Source organism: Ambystoma mexicanum, chromosome 8, assembly GCF_040938575.1.
Source record: "Ambystoma mexicanum isolate Mex_15411 chromosome 8, UKY_AmexF1_1, whole genome shotgun sequence".
NCBI lineage: Eukaryota > Metazoa > Chordata > Amphibia > Caudata > Ambystomatidae > Ambystoma > Ambystoma mexicanum.
In genome coordinates, this window is record NC_090929.1 from 27332942 (window position 1) to 27348575 (window position 15634).

The following is a 15634-nucleotide window of genomic DNA, read 5'->3' on the forward strand; positions in this document are numbered from 1 at the left end:
GGCTATAGCTGATTCCAGCGATCAGAGATGCCTGCTGTGCAGCCGCTACCTATGCTGACCCCTTCTTCCATGCGACCTGGGAGTCCCGAAGACGACTCCAACCCTTGGACTGGTGGAACCAATCAGTCTTAAGAGGACCTGCATTTCAAGTCATCCCATAATGAGCTGAGATCTTCCTGGGCTGCAAACTTCCAATACCCTGGGACCACCAGGCTGAGTGCTGTGCAATGTCTTCACATGAACGAAAACTTGCTGAAACTTCAGTAGACTCCTGTTGGACCTCTAGAAGCAAGATTCCACTACTTGAAGCAAGAGTGCTGGACTGAGATAGCGAAGCAAATCAATCATACAATGACCGTTCCACATCTGGTACCTTGAAAAGGGCACCAAATCGACAGAGCTGCGAGAAGCACCCAAGTATCCTTTGCCGGGAGTCTTTCCTCTAGTCTGATTTCCCATTCAGTGTCCTTTCTTTTGTCACCAAGATCAAGAATCCAGAGACCGGGTCCTCTGCTGCTGCATCATGAAGGCATCCATCTGCAACTTCTGCTTCGATACTGTGCTCGAGTCTTGTTAGATAAGATTTTCACAGAACTCGTAAATCTTAATGACCTGGGTCAACCACAGAACTTTTTGCTTTACTACTGGGATATTTTTCCTTAATACCTCTGTGAATGGGAACCTTTTTCCACATTCACAGAATATTTTACTCTTTAAATGGGTGTAATTTTTTTTGACTCCCCATAGTGTCTTTTAAAAGATACCTGAGGGTTCGTAGCGCTATATAAGTGCCAAATTATTATTATTATTATCATCCTCTTTAACAACTTATTGGCAATAAGTGCCTGTTGTTGCTGAGTTGCCCTGGGCGCTCTTCTTTTAACTTTCTTTTGCTAAACTTGAGAGAACTACAGCTCCCAAGGGTAGAAAGGATCTTTGGATCCCTTTTACATTTTGTTAAGTGAAACCAGCACACCCCACCTTATGTGGAGTGCTGGGGAGATACAATGTATCCCCTTTCACACTAAAACTGTAACAATTCTGTTACAGGGACAAGCTTACCTTGTATTGTATATTTATTTATAGAGCGCACCGGGCCGTTAGGCAACTGGGCGCTTGCGAGAGATAAAATCTTAGGTTACAGGCACATAAATATCTTGCATTTCTTATGTTACAGTATCACATATCTTACATTAACATATGTTGCATTTTCAAATATCTTACATTAATATACAGAATATCAGATACAGTTGAGCTTATGTTTGATGGGGGGGGCTTTTAGCAGTCATTGGTATGAAGCCAGAGTTTGACGTTAGATTTGAACGCATGGAAGGAGTGGCTCTGAGTGAGTCTGGGATGGAGTTCCAAAGATGAGCTGCTAGTACTGGGAAGCTGGAACCTCCAGTTCTTTTCAGTTTGAAGTTGGGGATTTTGACACTATTTGATTGGGCCTTTCTGATAGGTCGTTCAGATGTATGCTTTGTGAATTTCTCTGTGAGGTATGCAGGTGCTTTATCATTAAGACAGTTGTGTGCGATATTCAGAGTTTTAAGTTTCATACGGTCACTGATGGCCAGCCAGTGGACGGCTGTTTGGTCAGATGTGTGTTGCCCTTTAGGAATGGCTAATGCTGTTCTGAGGGCGTTATTTTGCAGGGTTTGGAGTTTGTTGGTGTTGTGGTATGGCTTACAGGCATGAATAAGTTTGCAGGTAGTGACTGGTTGCTGAGGCTGTGGCATTAACTTGCTTGTCGAGGGTGAGAGCTGAATCTAAGTAAAATCCTAGGGTTTTAACTTCCTTGGCTACCTTGATTTTGATACCGTTAATGGCTGGTGGCAGTGACACATTGTATTAATTTCGTGCACCTTTACCGTGGGCTATTTTCGAAGCTGCAGTAAAGGCACCCAAGGGTGCTCATTTTACCAAAATGGCCCCATCTTCTTTTTTTGCCATTTTTGTGTTTCTTGTCCTTTCTTGTTCCTTCCCCTGACATCCAGGTGGGAAATTCCTTTGAGTGAATTTTATCTTTGGCGGGAGTCCCCTGTACTCCCCGCCCAGGCTCCAGTATGTATGTGAAGGCAGGAAGCGAGGGAAGAGTCCACAACTTCACAGCCCTTTGTCTTCCTCATTGCCTGAATGGGGACAAATCCCAATGGGAGGGCTGGCTGTGCTGATTGGACGAACCAGACCGCCCTTTCGTGTAAAATGCAGGGAGAGAATGCAGAAGTTGTGTTGTAATTCCTGATAAATACTGCAAACCTGGAAGCTGAAGAAAAGGTCGACCACTGGAACTGAAACCGAAGATAACGAAGGAAAAGCGGCTGAAATCATTTCCAGCGACTGGAGAGCCTGATGTGTAACCAGTGCCTGCTGTAGCCTTTCCTTTCAATCGACCTGGGGACTTCGAAAACGATGACCCGGACCGATCCTGGCGAGACCCACTAGACTCAAGAAGACCTACATTTTGCGGCATCCCACGCATTGCTGCGACCTTGCGTTGCTGCAATACCCCAATACCCTGGGACCTCGAGCCACTGTGCAGTGCACGGTCTTCCGAATCTCGCTGAAACTTTGTGGGCATCCTGGTGGATCTCCAGAGACACGAATCGGGTCCGAAAGGTACCCTAACCAGAATGTTGGACCTTTGTAACAACATGAATCCGACCTGAGATATTCTGTCTTCTTCTGTGCTCCTTGAAAAGGCGCCAAATCCACAGAACCACATTCAGACGTGAGGAAAACCTTGCCTAGAGCCTTCTTCATTGATCCCTGCTGCAAAGTTCCTTCTGAGGTCTTGTTTTTCAGTCACCACGACAAGGAATCCACTGACTGGGTATTTGGCTGCAGACCCTTACGTCCTCCTGCTGCAAAATCTCATCAATGCTGAGGTACTGTGCTGGCTTGAGTATGTACTTACCTTAAGCCTCTTAGGATTTCTGTGTAGCTGTGGGGTGTTTTCTGTGATGGGGAGGCCTCTCATCCAGTGCACCCAGTCCCACTACTAGAATCCTGTCTTCTGGGAAGCCCCTGGACCCTCTTCTAACTCAAAAGTAAAGTACTCACCTGTTTGCCCAGTCTTCCTAAGGAACTGCGACTTTTGCTACTTAAGAACCTATCCCGACAATGCCTGTTGGACACTAGATCCTAGTGACCCCCCTTCTACCACTGAGAACACTCATGCTCCAAGAATAAGGGAAAGACTTTTAAGGGATTGGGACTTTTGCCTAGAAAAGAAAATAAGTGTTTAAAAGTTTACTTACTTGTAAAGAGTTGGTTGGTAACTGTAACTCTAAGAGTGAACAGTTACATACGTTCTTACTTACCTTGGATGTGTGATGCACTATTCTTAAAAGTATGGTTAACATATTTTCTTTCCTTAGAAACTGTTTTGCCAGTCTAACAGAAAGTAGATGTGAAGGTATATTACTCTCCTGTGATTAGGTTGTGCCTCTTCCCAAAAGTAATGGGTTGGTTTCACCAGATTATTCCTGAAGGATAATTGTATGAGTGTCCTCCAACTGGGTCTTGTTTCCACTGACTTGCTGCTAGCCCGTCCAGAATAAGTCTGTATTCGGTTATTGTCTACCTAGAATAACTTTGAGGCATTCAGCAAAGTGTACTATTTGGGTTTACTTTCTCTGTGCTATCTAACCCAGAGTCTGTGGTTCTAACTGTCCCTTATAAGTCCTACTTCAATCACTTGCATAGTTGTGAAAGATCTAACCTGGACTCCTTGTGAGATTAAAAAAGTATATGGGTTTTACTTATCTTGAGTTAGCTGTGTGCCATCCAAAAATAAGTTACAAGAGTTACTGCTCATCTCCATCTGTGTTTCACTGATCTCAAAAGCACCTGCAATTGAATATTACATCCTTGGGTTTCACTCACCTAGCATAACTGTGTGTTATCACAAAAGTAGTTATAGGTTTTCACTGTACCTGGAATCGCTGTTCCACTATTCACACAAATGATATTGTCCAGTTGACTGATTATATGATTTGTACTTCGAGTCAGTGTACAACTGGTAGAGTCTACTGCCCTTTCATTACTGAATGTAATTGTGAAAGTAACAGTTGGTTGTTACTCCCCAAGAAAAGGTGTGACCTATACTGAATGCGCATGAAAAAGGTTTGACTTCCCTAGAACTCCTGTTAGGTGTTCCAAATAAGGTTTCTACTTTGGCCTGTGTACCTTCAAGCATAGTGCTGTGTTTTGAGAAATGTGATTACATATAATATTTACCCCTGGATTTATTTGGGCCTACCTGTATTTAAATAAATCATTTATTTTTACATACAAAGTGTTTCAGTGTTTCTTTGGACCATTTGTATGACAATTTCACTTGTACTGATTCTACAGCCCTCTCTCCTTCCTAAGATAAGCCTGGCTGCTCTGTCTACGCTAGCATGAACTCATGCGGTACAGCCTTATACTAAGAATGGCGTCTTGTACTGCCTCAGTTAAATAGTTTTACTAAGTCCTTAAGACTTCAGAAAAACTGCCCTAACAAGTCTAATGCTTATATATAGTCTTGTGTGGCTAGGGTGGTGATTTGTGTAGTTGGGAGTTCGCCCATACCATTCATCCAGGCCTAATGATGGAACACATCTAGGGAGCCTTCTACAAAATCCCTGAACACTTTCTACTAACTAGTCTGTACTTACTTGTTAGACAAGAAATCCTCTTGAACTCCGACTCCTGTGCCTTATCCCGGCCGGACTACCGTTGGCCACTGGACCACCTGGGTCCCGCTTCTGCCTCCGAGAACACTTATGCCCTAGAGTAGGGAAGGCCTTCTAAAGGACAGGCCTCTGTAAGAAATTATACTTGCTATGTGTTGGTGGTGTGCCCGCGATTCCTGAAAATCAATAAGCTACAAAGTGTTCCAAAGTTATTGCACATTGATTATGCACCTCATTTACCGCTCACAAAAAACCTACTCAACGCCTCCCCACCCCATTTATCACATACACCGCTGCACTCAATCCCTCCCTTTTGTCATAGGACAGCTTGGTCATGGATGTCATAACTCCCCAGCTTCACCCTCTCATGCGATGCCCAAGTTCCCCTACATCACTTTCACACACAAAGTTCCTTTCCTTCCATCCACAAGCACAGCTACATCCACTGGCCACACATACAAATAAATAACCCTTGCTGTACCTTCTCACATGATAAAACTCGCTTCCTTCATCCTCCCACAGATGATGGCAATGCTACCAGCTTGCTTTTTTTTCCACACATGACGAAGCTGGTCTCTTTCTCTCTCTGACATACACAGCTGCACTTCTTTAAGATCTGTTGCACCGCTTTGCTTAGTTCTCAGATCTTCCTGCACTCTTGACACTACAGAGCATGCTCTTTCATCTTCTCACATATGGTGATGAGGCGCGCCTCCTTTGCCCTCTCACATACACAGCCCATCTCCTGTAACTAAGATGCACTTCTTTGCTCAATACCACTTGTCACAACTGAGATAAAGCAGCCATCCTTTGCCCTTTACACAAGGACGAAAATCCCTTCCTGCACAAAAACACATCATGATGAAGCTTGCTCTTTTTACCCGCTCACGCACACAGCTCGCCTCCTTCAACCTCTGATGCATGACTCCACTTCTTCCTCCTGCACCACCAGATACACATAGCTCCCCTGCGCCCACATCACTCACCATGACGAATCCCATCTTGCCCACGGCCTCCTTGTGGTCGTTGTCCACCTGGCAGACTAGCGCATTGCAGAGATGGACGGCGATGCGCTGGATGGATTCATCCTGACGTGTGGGATTAAGGATGTTCAGCAAAAGCTCATTTACTCGGCGGTACTGGAACTCCAGCTCATCGGGGATGCTAAAGTTGCACAATGTAAGGCAGCAGTTCCGTTGCACCTGGGGAACAGAGGTTAGATAGAGCAGGGCGTGAAAAGGACAATACATGCTGCTACAATCCGAACTATGGCCAGTTGCTAGAAGGTGAGAAGGTGAGCTTTGAGAGGGATAGTGATAACCTTAGCTCCATTGTGGCACTGCTAGAAGGCAGCTTGTTTGTTTGTTTATTAATTTGTAGTGCGCACCGGACCCATAGGTAACTGGGCACCACAGAGTACAGATTTGTAAGGATACTTCGAGCTTAGTTACAGAGCTATGCATATGAGAATTACATTATACATTTATATATACATTTGACACATCTAGTAAAGAATGTACATGTATACATAGAAAAGGCTAGCAACTGGAGATTCAAACATGCTTGTGATATATCGATACCGGAGACTTGCAATGCTCCTCCACGTGAGGCTCACTGCACTACTGTGTAGGGCACACTTGCTCGACTGCTAGGCAGCAGGTACTGGCGCATCCAATGAGAGTGTGCTGAATTGATCTTCCTGATAGGAGGACATTCCGGGTAGACCATATGGTAGACTTACCGTCACCTCCTGGTACGATTCCATGCCGTTGAGCACCACCTGGATGACCTGCCGCCTCAGCTTCACACTCTGCTCCATGCGGTACTCAGAGTTGGTCAAGTAGAACAAGGCGGCACTGCCCGTCACCTGGATGGTCTTATCATACTTGTGGCTCTTGAGGGCTGTGATAACCAGCTGCAAGCAACAAAGGGATATAGTGACCAAGGGCCCATCACAGACAAGACACCAAAGAGTGACAAACAGATCACAGGCCAGATGCGTAACAAGGCTGTGCCTATTCCACACAAGATGCTAACTGGTGAGAAAGGATTTATAAGCCAGGACTGATATTGATGGGCCCATGGGATGGGTCCTGGAAGGTGAGAAACCAGAGGGTGTCTCACCCGCTAATCCCCAGGGATCTCTCTCTTTGGTGGCCAGAGCACGGCCATCGCCTTTGGATCCAGACCCTGGGGGTAGACCAGTGCGGGTGGATCACCTGGGTGAGGCGTCTTCGGGGAGTGGGGGTTAGGCAGCCGATGGTGAGACAGGGTATTCCCACCTTATTTGTTCATCTAGCCCATCCTATTCTTTAGGATTTTCCAAAGTCCGGACCATTCCCCCACTTTTTACTCAACACTGGGCCGAGAAAGAGGGTGACAGAGAGCAACCAGACTAACTCTCTCACATCGTACTGGGCATGTCACGTTAATCGGGTCAGGCAAAGTCAGGCACTTTACCCTAAGTGCATACACCTGATACCAATTAGCTCTCCTCACACGAATAAAAGGCAACACCTAATGACGCACTGAGGAAGGAGGAACACGAGAACAAGCAGAATTTCTCTACTGGAGCAGAGCAACAGACCAAGGGACAAGAGTAGCAGGCCGAAAACCAGAAGGCATCCCTATTATTGGAGTTAGTTGCCTACGACAGAGCGTGAAAGACGCATGGAGAAGGCCAGATCCCACAAGTGAAGATGGCATTGTGTTTCAAGGACACCAGCGACCCTCCCGGGTGAAGGCAGAGTTAGGGAGGCGAGCTCAAGCCTATGGTACTAACTTTGACTCCAAAATCAAACAAGAAAGAAGTACACTGTTAGGGAGAATTCTCATTTCAGTGCTAATTCCCTTCAACCTTAGAAACCCCCAGCTATTTTGCTGGGCTATTTACCCTGGCGTGAGACAGACCTTTTGCTCACCCTCTCATGTCTTTTGACTGATTTGGATTATGTGTTTTCTTTATTTTTGGAGTCTGACAATCTCCATAGGCATCTACTTTTTGTATTGTGACACACAGCACCCTCAGTGCAGTGTCACAGAGAAAACCTTTAGATTTCTCATAAGGCTTAAATACCTGTTCTTGTGTGAACTACTATTCCCAAAAATTGCAAAGTGAAATTGGCTTTACTTACCTTTTCACTTTGTAGGTCCAGCGCACACCATCTTATGTGGAGTGCTGGGGGTTGCCTAGGGGCCCCTTATCCTACATTCTCATGCAATATTTTTTATGTTACCCTCACTACTTTAACTGGCTGGTGGCACTGGTTTACATTTCCTACCATTGTGCTTTTCTACCGCAGACTGAATCCTCAGCTGCAGTATAGCACCCATGGGTGACCATTTTGTCAAATGGCCCGGTCTTCTTTTTTTGAGTAAGTAGGAAAAGAGGCTACCAAGTAACCCCCCAGCACTCTACATAGGATGAGGTGTGTTGGACCTACATAGGAAAAGGGTAAGTAAAGTCAATTTCACTTAACTACTGTTGGGAACAGTAGTTAACCCAAGAGAAGGTATTTAAACCTTAAGAGAGATCCCAGTGACTTATCAGTGACACTGCACTGAAGGTGCTGTGTGTCACAATACAAAAGAGGATGCCTATGGAGTTTGTCAGACTCCAAAAACAAAGAAAACACAGAGTCCAAATCAGATCAAAAATACATGAGGGAGTGAGAAAAAGGTCTCACCCACTACAGGGTTGAAATTAAAAAGTCCTAAAATCCAGCAAAAAAGTTGGGGGTCTGTAAGTTTGAAGGGAATTAGCACAGAAATGAACATTCTCCCTAACATGAAGAACCCCCCCCCCCCGTCCTTTGTCTTCAGGAATGCCTGAACGCACCCAGTCCCGATTGGCTGGCTGGCTGTCCTTTCATGACAGCCACCTTGCTGTTTGAGTGACAGCCTAGGCTGTGCATGAATTGGAGAAACCTGCTTAAAAGGTGAGGGTTTTGGGACTAGATGCAGAGTCGACCGCTGGGAAGAACACCAGACGAAGAAACCGTGAACAAAGCTTGCTGCATCCTCCTGGACCTTAGCATTGCCCGATGAATCTCCTTTTTCTGATAAACAAGAGAAGCTCCGGAAGGGATGACTTCTTCCCTTGGGTTAGTGGGACCAACTAACCCCGAGATGAACTCCACTGGACCACCTTCCATGACTGGCTGTATTTCTTTGCTGCTGCAGGTACCGAGTGCCAGGGGTCGAGAAATGCGTAGTCGAGTGCAACGTCTGTGATCCGGCCAGAAGCTCCAGGAGTCTCCTACAGACCATCCAGAAGCAGGTCGACCAGAGTTTAGGTCCCCTCACCAGAGTGCAGAACTCAAGGAGTGAAGAAAGCCCAACCGGTATCCAAGATCCGCAGTGGTGCTGTTTACCGCGCACTGAAACCGCAAAGTCCAGCTGATCCGAAAAGAGCCTGTAGCTGCCCACTACCTCCAAATTGGTGCTGCAGGAGTCCTCCAGACGTTCTCCCTCTTGTCCCCACAACTGAGACTCAGGAACCCAGGATCTGCATCGCTGCAACACGACAGTAGCGAGCTGGACCACTCTTCTTTCTAACCAGCGGTAATGTTCAGACTTGGGGTACTTACCTCAGTGTATTTAACTTTGCTCTTCTCAGTTGAGACTTGCAGTAGTGATTCTTTTGCCAGAGTTGATTTCAGCTCTATCCTCCACAAGTGTAACAGCTTGTGGCCCTACAGTGATTTTCTACAAAAAGTCTAACTTCGTGCAAGACTTTTATTAACTAAGAAGTGCCTCAGCTCCATAGACTGTGCTCCAATTGATTTTGGCTGTCCTGGCTCCCTGCCGACTCTTCTAGTCCATTGACTGATATTTTCAGTCCCTCCGAGGTGATAACTTGGTTTTAAACTATTATTGCTGGAAAAGGTTTTTATCTAGACTTCATTGGAGGATCAAAGTATACTCACATGCCCTGAGAACCTGTTTAACGTTTTTTCTTCCCTTAACCTTTCCTTTCTGCAAACCTCAGAATCTGCAAAGTATACTAGTGTTATATAAATGCCATTACTGTCCTTGTGAATGAAGTCACCTTCGGGTGTAGGAAGTGTATCTACTAGCTTTGTGCTGATTCTGGAAAAGTATTTTAAAGTATATTTGATTGTTACATATATTGCCCTTTTTAAAGAATGCTTATTTAAAAACTGATGTTAAATACATAATAACTATATAACTATGTATAACTAGAACCTTGAGTGCAAGTGTTACTTGTATTTGGGATTTCATTTGTACAGCTCTACAGCTCACATTTACCCCTCTTGAGATAAGCCTGGCTGCTCAGTCACATTACCAACTTGGGTAGTACAGACCTATACCAATAGGTGGGTTACCTAATACCAAGCAGATAAGTGTTGTGTAGTCTCCCACAGCGTTACTACATCAATTATTGCCTAACAACAGGAAACATATGCCTGCAATATTCCCATAAGGAGGTAGTACTACTACACCAACAAGGATCTATATGGGAGACAGAAGTCCTTCGGCACTGGTAACCATAAGGTCTAACCAGTGCCCCCAAAACAAGTGAGTGGGGTTGAAAAATACCTCATTCCCAAAGTCAGTGCAGGATCAACCAATCCATTGAAAAATAAGCTGGGTGTCTGTTAGGGAGAGTTCTCAAAAATGTGCCAATTCCCTTCACCTTAGAGACCCCCAGCAACTTTGCTGGATTTTGAGGGCTTGATTTTTTTACCTGGAGAGTGTGACCCTTGTCCCACTCTCTCATGTATTTTGATGTGTGTTACCTCTGCGTTTTATTTGGTTATGGAGTCTAACCAACTCCATAGGCATCATCTTTTTCTTTTGTGTCACACGGCACCCTCCATGCAGTGACACAGGGGAGCCTTTCAGGCTTTCCAAAGGTTTGACTACCTTCTCTGGGATAAACTACTGTTTCCCAGAGGAAGTAAAGTGAAATTGACTTTACTAGTCGTTTAAAATCCTATACCCAGCACACACCATCTTACAATACAGTGCTGGAGGGGTTACTTAGTATCCCCTGTGCCTAGATACTAATGTAGCAGTCAAATGCTACTCTTTCCTCTCAGAATGGCTGGTGGCAGTGGTTTTACAACAACTATCATGATTTTTCCCGGCCGCAAACTATTCGTAGCTCCGGTAATGTTAAATCATGGGAGCCATGGTTTTCAAGATGGGGTCTGAGCCCCCTTTGTTAAAACAAGTACCGGTCTTCTTTTTTCGCCACTTCTTTGTGGAAAGTTCCTTCTAGAGTTTTTCTCTGCACGCCAAATCAGGTTTGGTCTCTTTGTTCATTCGCCTTTGGCGGGCTTCAGGAGTGAAACCCGCCTCTGGGGCCCAAGTGTCTGGGGTGGGCAGGAAGTAATGGAGGTGCTTAGTCTCCTAGGAGACCCCAAACCACGCTGTGGTGATTGGCTGGCTGACTGAGGACACCCTGCTGGGTGAGTGACAGCTAGGCTGGAATGAATGGGAGAGAACTGAATAAAAGGCAAGTCTCTTGGCTTGGAAGGCAGAGTCGACCACTGGAACGAAAGAACAGAGGAAGAGCTTGAAGAGGACAGTTGCTGCAACTCCTTGACTGTTGGTTTGCCGGGTGAAGCCCTGCTGCAGGTCTGAATCGCCAATTCCGCATTGACAGAGAAGCCCTGCTAAGGACGACTTCTCCCTTTGAGTTGGTAGGACCAATCAACTCCCAAGTAAGCCACCTGGGCACCCATCTCGGAGCTGGTTGCATTTCCTCAGAGTGCTGCAGGAAACCGTAGAGCCAGGGAGAGGGACACCAGGTTGTGTGAGTTACTTGTAAGCAGGCCAAAAGCTTTTCGAAGATCCTCTGGACTCCCATGACGTTGGACCGACCGACCGAGCGAGCCCAACTCTCCACAGCTGAGTGCAGGACCTGAGAAGCAAGGACAGTCCACCTTGACAGCCAGGACCAGCGTTGTTACCAGTGCGGTAGCTGAAACGCAAAACAGCCACTGAATTTGAAGTTTGCCAGTTGCAAGCTTTGACCAGTCCCAGTGCAGGAGTCCCCCGGCGTCCTCCCTCTTGTCCCCATGACTGAGGCTCAGGAACAGCGAGATCTGCAGGAACTGCCAGGAACAGAAGTCATCAGCTGCATCTTTTGCTTCATTGTAAAGGTACTGTAAAACAAGACAGAGAACTTACCTCTCACTGTGAAAGTGCTTGAAACGTTTGCAACTCACAGGCCTAATCAGCTTGTGACTCAACATATGATTCTTCTTTTTACAAACTACTTCTGAAAACTTGTGCAGAGACCTTTCCGTTTAACCACCAGAACTGCTTTATCCTATCCAAGACTTTAGCCCATTGACTTTGGCCTAGCCTATTGAATTGAACTGACTCTTCCGGTAAACTCAAAGTATCTACACTGCCTAAGAATAATTGTAACCTTTCATGTTCTCATAACCTTTGCCTTTCACTCCTCTTAAAAAGAATTCTGAAATAGTATTGAAGTATTTATAATTGAACTGATTAATAGATTATTAATTGTTATAGAAGAAACCTGGAGTGTAAGAGTCTATTTGAATACCTGTAACTGTGAATCTTTGTGTAACTCCACTACTGCTCACATTTCCCCTCTTGAGATAAGCCTGGCTGTTCAGCCCCGCTACCAAAACTGTGTAGTACAGACTTCTACCAAAGGTTGGTTTGCTTACACCTGTAGTCATAGTTGTGTGTGGTGTTGCCACAGGGTACTGCGTACAAACTTTGCATCAGTGTCCCACAGATGTGGGCGGGAAAGCTGCAAAAAGAAAACATTGCCGAACAGGCACACTTTCCTTCTAAAATGTTGATCCCTCACCTGCAGTGCCCTAAGCAACTGGTTGCATCGCTCGATTCGGGCGATGTCGAAGAGAAGATTGATGGCACGAGAGGTGATTTCTGGACGGTGCTCTGTGTAGACCTCAATGGCATTCAGCACCTGCTCCTCGTTCTTATCCCCGCTCACCTGTGGGCAGGCAAAGAATTGTTATGGAAGAACAGACGCAGCACATACATTCATAAGCAGCCCTGGGCAGAAAAGATGATTAGAGAAGAAGGGTATGCATGCATGATAAGCGAGAGGTCAAATGGGGACAAGATAAAGAGGACTCATCTAGAGCAGACTCAGCTTCCGTTCATCAGAGAACAAGTGCAGATTACTTACTATAGGTACTCTTCAGATCCATGATATGATATATATGATAAGTCATTTATAACGCGCCTGTACACAGGTGCATGGGATAGCCCGGCTGCAGGAAAACGCACACAAACATTTGATGCAAGCCAAAACAACTATTAAAACATGGAGCACAGTGTAAATGTGTGACTGCAGGACCCACTCCGCAGGTGCCCACTGGCCCCATGCACCTCAGTCTTTCTTCCCTCTCCATCCATGACGCAAGGCGCTGGCAATGGGTTTGGAAGGCAGGTTTCTCTAGAGGAAGGCGTGGGGCTATAGTCTACCAGCAGAAAAGTCACAAGAAAACCATGCACTTACTGCTATACCCAATGCCCCTTCCGCCAAACTCACAGGAAGATTATAATTAAATTTGTGTTTGGCAGGGGAAGGGGGTGTAGAATATGTATGGGCCCGATTTATCAATACACACTTTTCCAGAGAGCCAGACTAAGATGAACATGGGATCTGGACCAACAACCACGGGGTAGTGTGTGCAATAGAACAATAGGTGTCTCACAGATTTCGTATCACAACAGAAGTCTACTCCTTTGGCCTTCAGGTTACAACAAATCAAACATGAGTAGAAAGGAAGACAAATACTGAGATGTCATCTATTAAGTAGGCCCAACTGGACCTGTCCCATACAGAACATTCAAGTTACCACAACCTAACATTCTACATGATAGTCACCCATGTCACGCACATACCTCATCAAGCAACGGGTAAAATATGTTGGAATATTGGTGATGAAGCCACTGTAAACACCCGTCCTTTTGGGATTACAGGGGCTCTGGGAACCTGTTATGCGATGTACACCGAGATGACGTAGAAAGGGGGAGGGGTTCCCCCCACATCCCCTCCCCTCTCCCAATGCCTCATGGCAGGCTCACACACAGTAAGTGGGCAAATGCTTCAGCATGAAAAGTTCTCCTCCCAGGACAGTGAAGCTTTCCCTCCTCCTTCCTGGCACAGGGAGTCTGGACAACCCTAGCGCCAGACAGGATGCAGGAGAACCCCCTTCCGCAGCTCCCCACTTCATCCCTTACAAAGGACCCCCACTTCCTTGACTCCGGAACAAGAGGTTAGATGCACCCAGCACCAGTCAAGAACAAATTAAAACATGCCTGCCCCCTCCTCAACTGACAACAGTACCTCCTCCTCACTGACTCAAAACAGCGAATCTCAACCCACCCTCCAGTCATTAGCCAGGCTTGCATTTACAAAACATTTACATGGCCCTAAAACCCCACTGGATGCAACAACCTGAAATTTCCAAGGCAAGGCAAAGCAAAGCAGGCGGGCCCCCAGAAAATGGAAATTTCCCAGCCCTACACCCCTATATCTTTAAAGAAAGCAGCAACTGAGGGAGAGAGGAAAATAGGTCCTCGACAAACACCAGAAGCATGAATTCAAAATTGTCACCAGCCTTTTGAATGCCCTCCCACTAAGGTCTGAACTACAAAGCCCCAATGAGGAGCTTTGTAGTTCAGTACACTATCAGAACGCTGCAGAGAACCCCTTGGCTAGGAGCCTAGCCCAGCCAATAGAAAAAAGGTTTGGGTTCCTCAGTCTGGGAGATAGGAAGCAGGGGTTCAGACATAGGTTGGTGAGCAGTGAGAGTACAGCCAGCTAAAAGAAGCAGAGCATTTGGTGCTCACATTAGAGAAGTCAGCTCTGGAAGTGAGGGATTCCTAGTATGGCCACACATACTGCTATAAGCTGCCTGGAGGCGCTCCCTGGTGTATCCCTCAGGGCCCCTCCCCATTGCCTAACCTCGCCTATTTGTTAGACCCATGGGAGCCCATAAATAGGAGGTGAGGTCAGCCACTCCACTCCCCCAAACACCATATGGGAGGAAAGCACAAACTGCTCACAGCACCACGTGTTCCCATAGCGATCAAGATACTTGCAATCCCCCCCCCCCCACCGATATTGACAGTGCTTTGTTTTTTGCAGCAGCGCTGAAGAGGGTGGGGCAATAAAGGAACTCTGTGGATAGTCGGCAGACTGCCACTTCAGCTCTATAATGCATTGACTCAGAAACCGGGGCAATCCGATCTCCTAAAAATATGTCACAACGCAGTATGGGTCAGTCACCCTTACTACCGGAGATAGACGCAAATCCTGGCATTACTACTTAGAGCCGTGCGGCCAGGAGAGCAGTACGGTTGTGTTAGGGAGAATTCTCATTTCTGTGCTAATTCCCTTCAACCTTAGAGACCCCCTGCTCTTTTGCTGGACTTTAGGATTTCAATTTCTACCCTGGAGTGAGTGAGACCTTGTTCTCACTCTCTCACATATTTATGATCTGATATGGACTCTGTGATTCTTTGTTTTTGGAGTCTAACAAACTCCATAGGCATCTACCTTTGCATTGTGACACAGCACCTTCAGGGCAGTGTCACAGAGGAGTCCTTTGGATTTCTCATAAGGTTTAAATACCGTCTCTTGGGTGAAGTACTGTTCCCAAAAGTAGTAAAGTGAAATTGACTTTACCCTTTTTCTTTGTAGATCCAGCACACACCATCTTATGTGGAGTGCCGGGAGGTTACTTAGTGGCCCATTTTCCTACTTACTCATGTAGCATTTTTTAGGTTAACCTCACTACTTTAAATGGCTGGTGGCAGTGGATTAAGTTTCCTACCATTGTGCTTTCCTACAGCAGGCTGAATCCTCAGCTGCAGTATGACACCCATGGGTGACCATTGTGTCAAAATGGCCAAGTCTTCTTTTTTCGCCATTTCTTGTTAGTGAGGTCTTTCTTGGGTTTTAC

General features: G+C 46.0%; 1 protein-coding gene across 4 annotated transcripts in view; it reads right to left on the reverse strand.

Moving 5' to 3' along the window:
• The window catches only part of ZER1 (zyg-11 related cell cycle regulator), a 423267-nt gene that overhangs the window by 258604 nt on the left and 149029 nt on the right, over window positions 1–15634 (reverse strand). For all 4 annotated transcript variants that reach the window (XM_069609184.1, XM_069609185.1, XM_069609186.1 and 1 more), the window contains exons 7-9: window positions 12502–12648; window positions 6424–6597; window positions 5669–5884 (exon numbers count right to left, since the gene is read on the reverse strand). In XM_069609184.1, the coding sequence (XP_069465285.1) occupies window positions 5669–5884; window positions 6424–6597; window positions 12502–12648 (537 nt within the window). The remainder of the gene's footprint in view (window positions 1–5668; window positions 5885–6423; window positions 6598–12501; window positions 12649–15634) is intronic.